This window comes from Protomyctophum bolini, assembly GCF_963924005.1.
Source record: "Protomyctophum bolini genome assembly, chromosome: 14".
Taxonomy (NCBI): Eukaryota; Metazoa; Chordata; class Actinopteri; order Myctophiformes; family Myctophidae; genus Protomyctophum; species Protomyctophum bolini.
Genome location: NC_137875.1, coordinates 16028883 through 16043434, shown reverse-complemented (window position 1 = coordinate 16043434; position 14552 = coordinate 16028883). Strand labels below are relative to the sequence as shown.

The window sequence follows — 14552 nt, the reverse complement described above, 5'->3', positions numbered from 1 at the left end:
GGTCTGGGGGAACTGTATGGAGAATCTCGCTAGTAAATATTCTGAATGGCATGAAGAGCAGAGAGAGGTCACTGAGGGCTAAAGGGCCAGAGCCACACATTACAGAAAACTCATGCAGCCTGAACGGGGACAAGCTGGAGTTTGAAATGCACAAATAAGAGCAATTTTAGTCATGTGTGCAACATGCCAACTGTTTAAGTATTGTACAGTGACAACTAAAGTATCTGTAATGTTTATGTTGTACTATTACTAAAAAAACTATCTAAAATAAAAACTAGACTAAAATGTTAGGGAGGGACTAGTGGACAAGAGATCCATCAAGTCATTTTACACTAGGTTGTGAGCTTGTAGATCGGCTATTTTCAGCAAGTGTAAAAACACTCATTACCACGGCATCAAGGCCCGCCAAAATACATTTAGTTGACTAAATCAACAGTAGATTTAGTCAAATAAAATCCTTATGACATTTAGTCGACTAAAACTAGACTAACACTAACACATTCCAGGTGACTAAAACTAAATGAAAACTATTCAAAAGACTATGACTAAAACTAAAATATAAATTTGCTGCCAAAAACAACACTGCTCTCTGGTAGTTCTGTTCTGTTCTGTGAGGAGACTGTGGGCCATGATATTTTCCTCAGTGCTTTACCCCTAACTTCTTTACTATTTTTTTAAAACATTTTAAAATAGTTCATATAGCCGATCTACAAGCTCGCAATGTGTCTATGTAGATCGGCTATTTGAAGTGTTTTTTTAAATGTTTTTGAAAATACTTTAAAACAAGGCAGAAGTTTAAGGCTAAGGGGTAAGGGGTAATTAACCCATTTAGATTTAAGGACGATTATACAAATGCCTTCTAAATCCTGACAGGTTTCAGAAAAATGTTTAAAATGTTTCTATATAAGTCGTTCTCAAATATTTTCATGTCAAGGACCCCCACAAATTATATGTAATTGGCCTCTGACCCCTATTTGAAAATATTGTAGTTCCAGGGACCAAAGATTATATAGCAAAGATTTGAGTTAAAAACGTTCGCTCTGAAAGAATACATTTTCACGATTTAAAAACTATAGCAACCTCGTAGTGCGCCACACTGCTTTAAAACACCAAAAGGGGTTCCCGGCTTCCCGCCCAAAATGGGTTAATTAAGGCACCGGTGAAAATTGGGCCCAGCTGTGTGCCGTGCATGTAGCATAACGATCTCATATTAATTATCTCAGCTATCACACCAGCTATTATAGTAAAGATGGAAAAAGACAAGAGTATGCTCTGTGCGTGTGCGTGTGCGTGTGCGCATGTATATATATTTTCTAATCTCCTGGCAGGAACAAAGGAAAATGCATTGCATATTGGGACGGGATGACCTTTCAGACGTCAGGCCTCGTCTTATTGGCATTGAATTGCATGGCTTGGCCCACACAGCTGGAGAAAACCAAAGCAATAGCCATAGGAAAGTATTAACATGTATACATTCACATGGTAATGTATTCAACGAAAAAAGGCACAATTTTAGTCCAAGCGTAAACACAAAATCATGTTTCGAAAAGGAGCAAAGCAGAAGGAATTTGCCAAGAATAATGAACAGTTTTGCCGATTTCCAATTCCCCCCACGTAGTCTGTGTCACTGCTGTAGGCTATACTAAAATGTGTTTATATGATGTGTTTTGTATATTATTGTATATTATTCTTAGTCTTTAGAGAGCTCGTATAGATCTGCTATTCTCTAAACATTTTCAAAGTCTTTGAAAATGCCCCCACCTATAATGACATGCCCAAAATTGGGCATAACTTCCCACTCTGTAACTACCGGTATGCGATAGGAAGCAAAATTACCATTAAAACAGGCAGGGAATAAAAAGGCTCAATGTTATTAAGCAGTGGGGTGAGATGGGATCTAAAAGATAATTACTTAAGGCCTACTTTGGCTGGCTTTTTTGTTTTTTTTGTTTTACAGAGTTAATTGGAGCTGTAGAATCATCAAGAGATCCTATGACTCATACATAAGACGTATCTCTCTCTCTCTCTCACACACGCACACGCGCGCGCACACACACACACACACACACACACACACACACACACACACACACACACACACACACACACACACACAATCTACAGTACCTTTCCAAAGCTTCCCTTCCCAATGGCTCGCAGAATTTGGAAATGGTCGAAGTTCACTGCAAAGAGGAAAGAGAGTGAGAAAATATCTGTCAGAAAGTTTGTGCCAGCTTTAGCAAAACAGATGGTGTGCTAAGAGAGAACAGGGCATGTAGGGACACAATGTCTTTTCTCTAGCTTGGCCATGCAGGCTTACAATTTATAATTTACAATTTAGGCATTTAGCAGACACTCCAGAGCGATTTACAGTAAGCAAGAACAACGCATGGTAATACATCAAATACATAGAAAGAGTCATCAAGGAGCATAAGCAAGCTAAGAACCTAAGATCTGTCTAACAGTGGAATATCTGTACACTGAAACTGAGTATACAGTGCTATGTCTACATAATAATATGAAACTGAGTACAGTGCTATGTCTACGTAATAATATGCTATCTAAATTATTAAGTTTAGCCTTTGCATACGCCTGCAAGGTCATCGAGGCTAGTACAAGTGCTACGGCAAGTGCGGTAAGATGGTGTCTGAAGAACAGGGGCGGAGAGAGACCCATGGGGGGGGGGAGGATACCCATGGGTTGAGAACCCCTGCTTTAAGAGACTAGCATCACTATGGTTACGAATATGCCGTAAAGCAGGTTGTCTCTGGGTGACTAACGTGAGTTGTTGTGACTCTTATACGCTTGCTATCCTGCAGAAGCTTTTCACTAAACTTTACTATTTTAATTATAATCATTGTGTGGACATTCGAGACATATTACAAAGATACCTCCGCCATCCTGCCCCTCTGCAATGGCCTACTTATTTGTGCAGTTTTCTAACTTTGCTTCGGAAATCGGTTCGGACGGGACAGTTTGATTTTAGACAACAACACAACAAACAGAATCTATCACAGTCATCATGAAGTGAGTTTATCTTGCCGGATATGAAAAAAGGAAAAGGCTGTCAATGAGTCAGAGTCCTGTCAATGAGTCAGAGTCCTGTCAATGAGTCAGAGTCCTGTCAATGCCGGTTGTTGTTGTAACTTGTGGTGTGCTTCTGACTGTAGTTTGTAATCCCTCTTATCGTGTGTGTGTGTGTGTGTGTGTGTGTGTGTGTGTGTGTGTGTGTGTGTGCGTGTGCGACTGTGCCTGCGTGCAGGTGCGGGTGCGGCGTGGCGTGCGTGCGCTCATTTTTAGGGGTTAGGCAGGGCATTGTATAAAAATGGTAAAAGGCGTTTGTGTGCGCGATATTTTTAACCTTTATAAAAAAATTTAAAAAAATCCCCCCTGGGGTCAAGTTCAAACTACGCCCACGCTGCAGAGGTGAGTTTTCAGACTACGGCGGAAGATTGTGAGCGAGTCCTTCTGTAGTTCTGATTGCAATCAGGCTGTTTTAGTGAAGGTTCTCTTCACAGAGAGGATTGTGTGCACATCTCAAAGCCTATATTTAGGCCAGGTGCTGGATGTCAGGCATCAAGGCAAACATCAAAGAGGAGAAAAAACATCTGCACACTAGTTTCTAGAGCTCCGAGACTTACTTCATTAAGAGGCAACAAATGCAATTTGTGCATTGCATTTGTTGCCTCTGTGAGCTCTAGAAAATGATGTTTTTTTCTCCTCTTTAGTGAATGTTCTGCCAGCCTCCCTGTGTTTGCTGATCTGAGCGAGCGGGGGGGATATGTGGGTGTTTGTCTTCTCCCAGAGTAGACAAACATTAGTAATCCGGATACGGTTCACAGTGGTCAGGAGTGACATTTATTGAAACTGTGGACAGGTGTGTAATCAAGACAAATCAATGCATGGCATGTGCACGTATTCGTGTGTTCTGAAATGCCCCGTTCAGGTACAGTGATTTGTCAATGAGATGAATTCCAAAAACAATTGTTTAGAATCAATATAGTCTAACTCTAATCTAATGCATTTGGGATACATTACATTAGTTAAAGCTATTCAGAAACAATCTGCCACTTTCTGTCTCTGTGTAGGTTTTCACTTTTCAGTCGAGTATAACTCTGTTTGGATTTGGTTGTGAGCTGCTGAAGAGTGAAGAGCCTATAATAATGATGAGGCTGACTGTAAATGAAAAGAACTGATATGGAATTCACTTTCAAAATCAGAACATGGCATGTGCCTTATGCAGCCTGACATGGATCTAAATAATTCTTATTTAAGGCATATGGTGCCGAAGCGGGGCCAGCAGTCTAGAACAGAGTTGACTTTATCTCTTTATATCTCTGTGCCCAACCAATAACAGCTCAGCTCACAGCTCAGCAAACTTTAGCATTCAGCTAACTCTGCCATATACCCATTGGGGGGCATATGTTAGTCCGACGTACCAATAGTTTGGCATGCGCCACGGTTAAGACACCGCTCTCGCCTTGTTTATTTGTTTGTTGCATTAACTCTCCCTATAAAAGATTTAAGGCTCCATCTTGCGCCACCCCATGTAGCTAGGTGTAATGTTAGAGACCACAGAAGTGAACCTTTCAAGCCTGTTTTCTCAACTCGCTGTTTTCGGCAAGACATTACTCTATCAGCCATATCTCCAAAACTGGTGGGTCAAACTGAACAACCAATATGTCAATTTGATTCCCCGCTTTCATATGACATGACAAAACGAAAATTCAAAAATTTCCAATGGCAGTCCCTCAGTCAAATTTGGTCACAAATGCCTTCTAAATCCTGACAGTTTTCTGAAAAACCTATGTTTCTATGTCAGTCGTTTTCAAACATTTTAGCATAGGCCTACATATGATTCACGATTTCACGATTACTATTTTTATGTATTTGATGTATTACCATGTCTTTTGTTCCTGCTTACTGTGAAATGCTCTGGATTATGAGCATCTGCTAAACGCCTAAATTGATTTTAGACCAGTGTCTTGCTTCTTTGAGACATCTCAGCAGTTTAAAATCACTCAAGTTATTTATATATATATATATATATATATAATCATGATAGACTATTTATTAGCTCAACATGAACTTCCAGCCATCTGAGGAATCTGCCACCCCTTTGCTATCTTATGTGTGTATCAAGACAGCCCCCGTCCATGTGGGCCGAGTAATTAAAAGAGCGTGCGTGCGTGCGTGAGTGCGTGCGTGTGGGGTCCGGGGACCCCCCAGGGGTACTTGAGGGAGTTCCAGGGGGTCCCCAGCTAAATTATATAGTTTCGAGACATGGCCAAAGAATTTCCGGGGGTCCCCAGCCAAAAACGTTGAGAACCCCTGCTGTAGACGTACAGTAAACGTTCACATTAAGCTGACAGGAAACGCTGCTATAGTTTGTATCTTGCTCTGAGAGAAACCTTTCGATATTTCCTACAAGTGTGGAATTATGGCAGAACTGTGTCACTCAGAACTCAGAACAAAATGCAATTAATGTAGTACTTTGATCACTTCTCATTTGATTCACGTCTGTCAGCTACAGTTTTAAGTAGCTACAGTTTTCAGATAAATGTAGTGGAGTAAAGGTACAATATTTGAAGCGAGATGTTGTGTGGAGTATAGATGTAAAAGTATTGGAAATTTGAAATACTCAAGAAAAGTATACAAATACCGGTACCTCAAATCGCTTTTTTTTATATTGGACTGCTTAGCAACGGCACCTCACTGTTCAGTTTCAATCTCCTGCGGGGCCTTCATTAGAGCATAACTGAAAACATTTTGAACCAATCATTTGAAACCCCCCCCCCCCCCCCCCTCCCTCCCCCTGCTTCCACAGAGATTGTTCCTCGAATCGTGAGTCGTGAGTCATAACTATAGGGGTTACTAGGAAATGGAACAAAACCACCACCCCCGTTTAACTGACCCGGTGAAAGGAGTCACTCAACTCGTCTGAAATAGGCTAGAAAGAAAGAAAGCCTGTATTTCCCAATGGTATCGTCCCACGCTGTGTGGAGAAACAACAGCGGACGCTGTTGCTTCCTGTATACCATTCACCGTTGTAGATCTGGCGTGCTGAGGGGCAGATTTATTGAGGAAGTGGAACGAGGCTGACAGAGTTCAAGGAGGCTTCAAACGCTCAATAATAACGGTCACCGTCTTGCAAGGATGGCCACCAGGCAACACATTTCAAACTGCACATTTGCTCCGAGGCTAATTCAGTTGCGGTGAACTGAACTGGGCCGCGGTAGTGATACAAAGGATGTTTACGCCGACTTCAATTTCTAGAGTTTTCTATTGGCAAGGGCACACTTCGTTTGAAAGCACACATACTGCATCTATTTCAAAGGCGATCCTCCTTTAGTTTGTTGTGAATCACCTCCACCTGCGTTATTTTAGTAGATGTCAAGATGATAGAATGTCCTTTTACTACAATTTACAAATGGGAGGTGCTCTCGTAGAGTAAGGGGCTGTTTCCATTACCATAGAGCGTGATTCATCTGCTCTGCTGTTAACATTGCCTCGCTGCCACTATACGTACACACCGCAGAGGCTAAGTGCATGCTAATTCAGGTCATTTCAGAGGTCAAGTGGAAAGCCAGTGGAAAGGAGAGAGGAACAGAAGGAAGAGTTGGTAGAAAGAAAGGGTATTCAAGGATTTTTTTAAGTGGTGCAACCACTTCATTAAGGAGCTTTGTGTGTCTCTGGCTGCCTGGCTGGGTCTGCCTTGGCTGGCTGGCTGTGTCCGAGCACGAAAATAGCATTTGGTTGGTTTTCAAAACCAAGTGTCACTAACACACACATACATATTAACTGTATATATGATGAACCGGCCCGGCCCCCTGGCCGCATTCCTGGGGGTCTGGATGTACCAGGGACCCCCGGGAATCCCCGGGGACCCCCACACGGTAACTGTGTCATTTCTCGACCGTTTCGGACACAGGGCGGCTCGCCAGAACCGGGCCGGCACCCTGGGTGAGTTTCTGTGGGTCTGGAAGTGATTTTATAGTACACAAGAGTGATCTTATAGTACACAAGAGGAAGATTGGTTTTGGTTAATCAACATTGTAGCTTCTAGTAGCAATAACAAAAGTAAGAATTAAAGACAACAGTATGGCAAAGAAAGAGATTGAGTAGAAGTGTAACAGCAACAAACGATGGTGTCAGCTTCACCGACACATACTGTATCTCAAACTGGTTCTAGATTCATATATTCATTGTACAGACAGACAGACAGACAGACAGACAGACAGACAGACAGACAGTGTACAGTGTACACTAATGCAGAGACCCATTGCAGGTTGCCGTATTAGTGCCAGGCTATTATTATTCTATTTATTTAGTCTCCTTTTTTGACCTTTTATACTCTTCTTATCTGTACCCATGTGGCTCTCCGGTGTTTCAACCCGCTGCTATGACAACCGAATTGCTCGTCTTATCTCCAAACGCTGTTCAAATGTGCTGCGAGTGAAATGGAGCATAGCTCCCATTGCAGCTATAGGAGACGGGAGTGCTCACCACCGTGGTGACATCTTGCACTGCTCAGGTCAGGAGGCTGCCGACTGACTATACACCCGGTGGATGTGCTGAATGGGCTAAAGCAGTGGTTCCCAAACCTTTTAGCCCGTGGCCCAAAAGATCGAGACGTTAACCTCCCGGCGACCCAAACTGGTAAAAACAGCATGATCTACACGCTTGTAGATCGGCTATTTTCACTACTAGTTAAACTACTAGTTTTCTAATGTATGGAATTTATAAGATTTTTATTTTATTTATTCAAGAATTGACTGTGCCTTTGGGCACATACTAAATGTGTCTGCGACCCACTATTTATTTTTTTATTCTACGATTTTGTAACCCATTTCTCACCCCTGTGTCAGGGGTGAGAAATTTCCCTGGTTGGACGTAGTGCATGGAAGGAACACGTTATTCCAACCAGTTCCTTTCCCCTCCATCAGGCAGTTTAGAGACCAGGATTACTGCATGTTTTTTGTGAGGGTACCTACCCTAGGGCCGGGGACACGGGGAGAACATGCAAACTCCACACAGAAAGGCCCTGCGACCCACTGTTTAAAGTGTGTTTTTTTCATGTCATATGAAAGCATGGAATCATACAGTAGCTACAAATTGACATATTGGTTGTTCAGTTTGGCCCACCAGTTTTGGAGATATGGCTTATAGAGTAATGTCTTGCAGAAAACAACGGGTTGAGAAAACAGGCTTGAAAGGTTCACTTCTGTGGTCTCTAACATTACACCTAGCTACATTTATTTCATATTTACATTACATTTCAGCTCTGACACTTATTTCAGACATGCTCTAGTATGTGAAGAGTCTGTTTGTGCTATAAACAAATTTTGAAAAAAAGGTTTTTCTCCTTTGGTGAAAAACTGGAATTTGGGCGATGGCAGTCTCTCAGTCAAATCTGGTCACATATGTGGTGGCGTCCTAACAATCTAATTAAGTGGCCTGCAGTCACAATGCGCCTCCCACCCACCACAGGATGATTCACACCGCTCAATAAACTGACAATTTACACCAGGTCGTAGTTAAGACGGATAGCGTAAATCAAGATGCAGTCTTTTAATCATTTATCCCATCTCGTATGCAACTCTGTTTCACTACCGGCAGGAAATCGGTATGACTGACAGACAGAGACTGCACGCTGCACAGCGATGTTTAAAAAAAAAGAGGCTGCCAGCCAGGTGAAGGCAGCTTAGCCCGAGATAAGCATGTTTGGAGCGACAGCTCTGCAACCGTGCCTCCTGGGATGTGTGGAGGGGTGGCGTGGCAGTGGGGTGGCAATCAGTGGGGGCACAGGGCTGTCACTCAATTGGTCTCGCTCTGACAAAATGCCATGAGCAAGTTAAGGGGACAGACTGTGCAAAGCCTGCCAGTGGTCGGCTACTATTGATGTGATCAATGATTCCCTACTTCTTTCTCACTGAAAGTTCAATCTTAGCAAAGCCAGTGACTGACTTGCAATGTTTGATTTGGAAGAGGAAGTTATTGTGGTTATATAATTGTTATAACCACAGTAATTATCTTTTGACTTTATCAGTCCAGTCAGATAACTCACAAATAGATTGAACAAATATTTATTAAAGAATGAGAATACAAGTGTGCAGATAATATTTTGTCTTGGCGTTCGGCTCTGTTGCATTTTTCTCCCTGCTCGGCACAATTATACAACCATCATTAACCATTAAGAGCAGGGAGATAGATATACAATAACAACCCCTCCATGGGGAACAGGAATAGCAGAGCCCACCGGTGGTGCTGGGGTGGCGGTGGGAGCAAACAGAACTAATAGCGAGCCCACCAGTGGTGCTGGGGTGGCGGTGGGAGCAAACAGTGCATGACCAGGAAATTAATGTATATGCAGAGGAAGGAACACAGGAAGAATCCAGTGTTAGGTGAGCTTAAATACCCCGCCAAATTGGTCAGCTGATTGCCACGTCAGCGAATGACATGTGGGTCTTGCATAACACTGAATGAGCCCCGGCTCGAGTATATCTGACTGAACCATTGGATGACCTGCTCTACCTTCTGAGCCATGCACAGCCGCCCTACAAATAATGTAGATCTGCTGTTTTCAGCAAAGATATTTGCAACGTAAAAGCAGAAAATTCACTAGTATGGAGCACTGAGGGACTCCGGTCAACCGAGTATTATAGGGTTTAAGTGGTGAACTGTGTGCTCTCCCGCATGCCCCTTGGCACACAGAGAGCTCTTTTAGTCTAATAAGCCTCTGTCGTCGTTTACAGGGGGAGTTACGTCACAGCGAAATGAATGCCAGCCGCATGGATGATCTTTTTAAATGTCAAAGAAAGAAAAAAAACATAACCTCTTATTTGAGTTCAGGTATTATGTTTTTTACGGTTCCAGATGCCCAAAGGTGAAACATTAAAACGGTCGATGTAATAACAGTGTCTTCAAACAATCTTCAAACGGTCTAGCTCAAACAATTTGCTTGCTGCGACAATATCACTGCATCATGTTCCGTTTTAACATTAATATCTTCCAAACTATGCCTTGTGGGTGGGCGGTAGACGGAGGACAGAGGGCGTCACAATAACATGCCCATATATGGAGACTTCTGGCAAGAGTTAGACGCCCAAACTGTAGATGTGAGTCAATATTGGCCAGCAACTATACATCTGACCTCCAACCTCAAACCCTTAGATCTCCATATATGGAGCTGACCTGTTCTGACATTCCATATGTTGATCCTTCCACATCCATCCTCTTCCATTTCCATTTCCTCATCCTCTTCCTCTTGTATGTCTCCCTTTTGACTGATACCTGTCCATTTAAACTCTAGACGGGCTTGCGCCAAAGTTATTAGTGCAGCCGCGCCCTGCAGCCGGCAAAAACTAGAGTTCTTAACAGGCCCGAAAATGAAGAGCTTACCAGCAGTCTGCTGTCAACTAGGCGGATGCGTGCACGCAACCTCGAGGTCGCTCCTCGCCCTCAGGCGTCTTACTGGTTGTAGTAGAGTAAAAAGTATGTTTTCCTGAAATGCTGCAGATAGCCAAACAAACAGCTGTAGCTCAGGCGTTAGAGATTTAAAGATGTCATAATCCTCCAGGGATCAGGAATGTGCCGTCCGTGTTGAAAGACATGCACGGGCTACAGGCTTGAAGACTACTGGGCCCAACATGTGGGACCTAGGCTACACTACAGAGAGGGAGAGAACACGTGAACGCTGATAATTGTGTAAATGTGTGAAAATGTGTAATTTTCTCTGTGCGGTAGTAAGCTTCTTTGAATCTTTAGTCATATTTTGCCATTAATTATGAATACCAAGATGATGTAATTTTCATGAGACGTTCTGTATTAATCACTATCCCAGTCTTTTGCTCCCGGCGGAGTGCTGGGTGCAGAGGAGGGGGAGGGGTGTCGAGAACGCAGATGCTGCTGAATTGTTCAACTGGCAATACAAGGACTCGAGGTTTTAGATTGCTCTGGCATGATTAACCGCCAACAGATGTTTGGCGCTCGGACGTTCTGAAGTTGTTTAATTAAAGCAGCATCATGTCTATAGTTTGGGATGACTATACAGCCAACAACTAGGTTAAGGTATTCATAGTACAGATATTCTTATTCAGATTGCAGACACTAAACTGTGGTAGCACAGATTTGGTAAGGAACTATAACCCTAAACAAGATGTCCTAAACTTAATACTATTCCTTTAAAAAGTTACTGAACCATTCTACTGCTGAAATTATGATCAAAGAAACCCAGAGGAAACATATATTAATGTAGTCAATTATTAATGTAATTGATTAAACTGCTTTCAGTAGTCTTAATTGCAATACCACCATGGTGCTTGCTCAAACGTGAATCAAAATTTTCCTCCACAAGAATTGAGATCATGATTCTCACACATTTCTCATTTTCACCAAGAAGATATTTCTGTAGCTAGTCTGTAGCTGTCTGCTGAACATTACTACATTCAAAATGTGGCACCTGGAGACAACCACTGTGGCTAAACAGACAACTTCAAGTGCTTGACTTTATCTCTTTAAAGTCTCTCTCTTATAGCAAAAAGTAACTCAAATAATTTGAACAGCCAACTAGTGCTGCACGATTCTTGCTCAAATTTAGAAATGAGATCGCATCTAGGTGTCTGAATCTAGATCGCAATATTGTTTTGATTAATCATGCAGCACTACCACCAAGGATACTATAGAGATCAGCCGAGCACTGATATACATTCCTTAGTTTCTAAGTCAAGGGACACTATTGGGGCATCTCGTATTGCTTCATGCTTACTTTTCTCCGGGCTCCCCAAAGAGGCCACACTGTACCTAAATGGGGGAGAGAATCATGTCATAATCGATAAACTGGGCTGGGGATACTGTCACGCTGCTATTTGAAAGGGGATGTATTGACCCTGGGATAGGATGGTTTCAGCACCACTGTGGAGGAGCCAAAGTGCTATCTTAAGGGAGAGGAGCGGGGGGGCACGACGACTCAATAGCAGCGATGTCTGTGGAGCTGGTGCACACATTTGATCTGCAATACAACCTAATAATACTACAGAGCGGTGTGAGACTGTTTGCAGTTCCAGAAGCACCGGCTGCGAGCTGGATACGATAGTTGAACATAAAAAAAAACATTTAAGACCTGAGGCCAGTATACAAAAACAACAAAAACCCACTTATACGACAGTGGTTCTCAAACCCCCAGAAGCAAATATTTGAGTTAAAAAAGACGTCCAAATATACACTTCTATACCAGAAATAATCATATATAACTTGTTATGAGCTTGTAAATCTGCTATTTTTGAATAGCCATGGTATGAAATAATGGTAAAATATATAATGGCACAGATGCTTTCCCAGTTTTAATGGGTGAAATGGCCAGCTTTTTACATTGTATTTCTTATTTTTCTACGAGCTGCTTCGTGACTGATCATCCTATTGAATTAAATATGGAGCCTTGCATCCAAAAGAGCAGAGCCTATATGTCATTAAAATCTGGTCTCTGGTATAATACTTAAAGACGTCTAAAACATCTAAAACGGAAAGCTGTGTGCTTTCTGAACCAATCAGCGTCGCATCCCTTCAGGCTATGGGTCGTATAGCTCCGCCACGCTGGAGTTGTTTGTTTACAAAACATTACAAGTCAGATACAGCTGTTTTTATCTGGATCAAACAGACACATATAGTACAGTAATGTAACGTACAAATTGCAAATACACATAACATAGTAGTCCGTAGTAATAGCAAGGGTATGTTGTTGTGAGACAATGTATCATGCTTCAAGGATATCGGGTATACCAAACACATAAACATCAGGAACAACAATACTATAGTTGTGACTATAATCATGTCAATGTCATGCCTGATTACTCTACAAAACCAAACATGGGTACAGATTATGTGTATAGTTGATGACTCCAAAATCTATGTTAGTAGAACATGAGTGGAAGTGATCATTATGGTATCTTACGACAAATCAAAGCCTATTATTATGTGATAATAGTTGTTCATCATTTGAGCAGTATATCCCGCCTCAGGTGAAGGAATCCTACACTAGCCAGAAACAGCATTTCTCTTAAATGTTAGGACTTCATAGAGGTTTCTCTAACATCGTATTAGAGCTCAACAACCTTCATTATATTCTGCACAGCACAAAGGCTTCTATGTTTGATGGATTATTGTGTAACCCAGTGAATTTCACCTCAGTGAGTTTAATTGGAAAAGCCAGCATGAGGCCCAACGTACAGATGAAAAACTATGTTTTCTACTATGAATCATTTTCATCAAATCAAAGTAGAATACAGATGAAATCTATTCAAGATTTAGGCTTTACAATTTAACAACTATAAGACTTTTTTGTTTGTAGTGTCCAAATTGCACTCTCAAATACCCCACATGACTCATTGACTGCCAGTAGTCTTATTTTTTTAATATTCCCTTTGCATTGAATCCAATCCACTTCGATCGCATACGTATCTCCATACACATCATATGATATGATTATCAATTATTACACAAGACAAATATTGCTGACAGGATAACATTTCATTAACCCATTTAGCCGTGAGGCCGATTCTAAGTTTTCAGTAAAGACTTCAAATATTAATTAAAAGATTACAAAACCAAAAGGGCTTCCCGGTCTAAATGTTAAAGGTTAAATGGTATATTGTCGCTGCAGAAGCCAGCTTTTATTTTTTTTGTATATACATTGGTGCTATTGAACACCCTTTATGTCTGTGTAGTGTGTACTATGTTGGTTAAAACATATACTGTATTTGAATCAAGTATTAAAAAGCGCTTTGGCCAAAACCTCCTATAACTCAATTTAGTTAGGTGGTTTCTGCCCTCCAGCAAAGATATGGCAATTATGCAGCATGCCTGGTGGGTTCGGTGGGTTGTGGCATGGTGGCATAACATTGAATCTGAAGAACAGAGGCCTAGCAAAAGCACATGTGGTGTCATTTCCGCATCTTTAATGATGACATTAGAAGAGTCCCCACAGGCTTTGTGCATGTGACACCCGATATACACATGTGTAGCATGAAAATAGGATCATTGCAAAGTCTGGCCAATAAAAATAAAAGCTACACCCAGTGAGCACACTGACCACCACCTTTTAGTTTCACGAGGGCCCAGCTGGGCCAAAGTGCTGCTCGTCAACCATCCTGAGCCTGTGAGCCAGCACGGCCTCGCATGGATCTTCTTTGATCTCTAATGATTGATGAGACTCTCATTAGGTGGCAGTGGGGGATCACATGTTCATTTGAACTTGTGATTAGCACTGGAGGGAGGATGCTCTGTCTGTGTCTGACTCATGCTCTGATGCTCTGAGGATGCATTGGCTCTGTAGCCTGTAGGCCAAGTGCAAGTCTTTGCTCTGCTCTTTTGAAGCTAACTAACCAGCCTTCAGTCTAAGGCGACGCCTCACAATAAGGATTTAAACCAGTTACGTAAACAAATGATTGGTGACGTCATGACGTTCACAGTTTGTTTTTGTGTAGCTCCGAAGAGGTAACCAAATGGATATATGAGTCCTCCTCGAAATAATGAACATATTAGATCATAAATTATAT

The 14552-nt window shown here is 41.9% G+C and overlaps 1 protein-coding gene across 1 annotated transcript in view; it reads right to left on the bottom strand.

Moving 5' to 3' along the window:
• Nucleotides 1-14552, bottom strand: part of stk32c (serine/threonine kinase 32C) — a 110443-nt gene that overhangs the window by 76032 nt on the left and 19859 nt on the right. The window contains exon 2 of the mRNA XM_080781792.1: nucleotides 2128-2183. Within this exon, the coding sequence (XP_080637918.1) occupies nucleotides 2128-2183 (56 nt within the window). The remainder of the gene's footprint in view (nucleotides 1-2127; nucleotides 2184-14552) is intronic.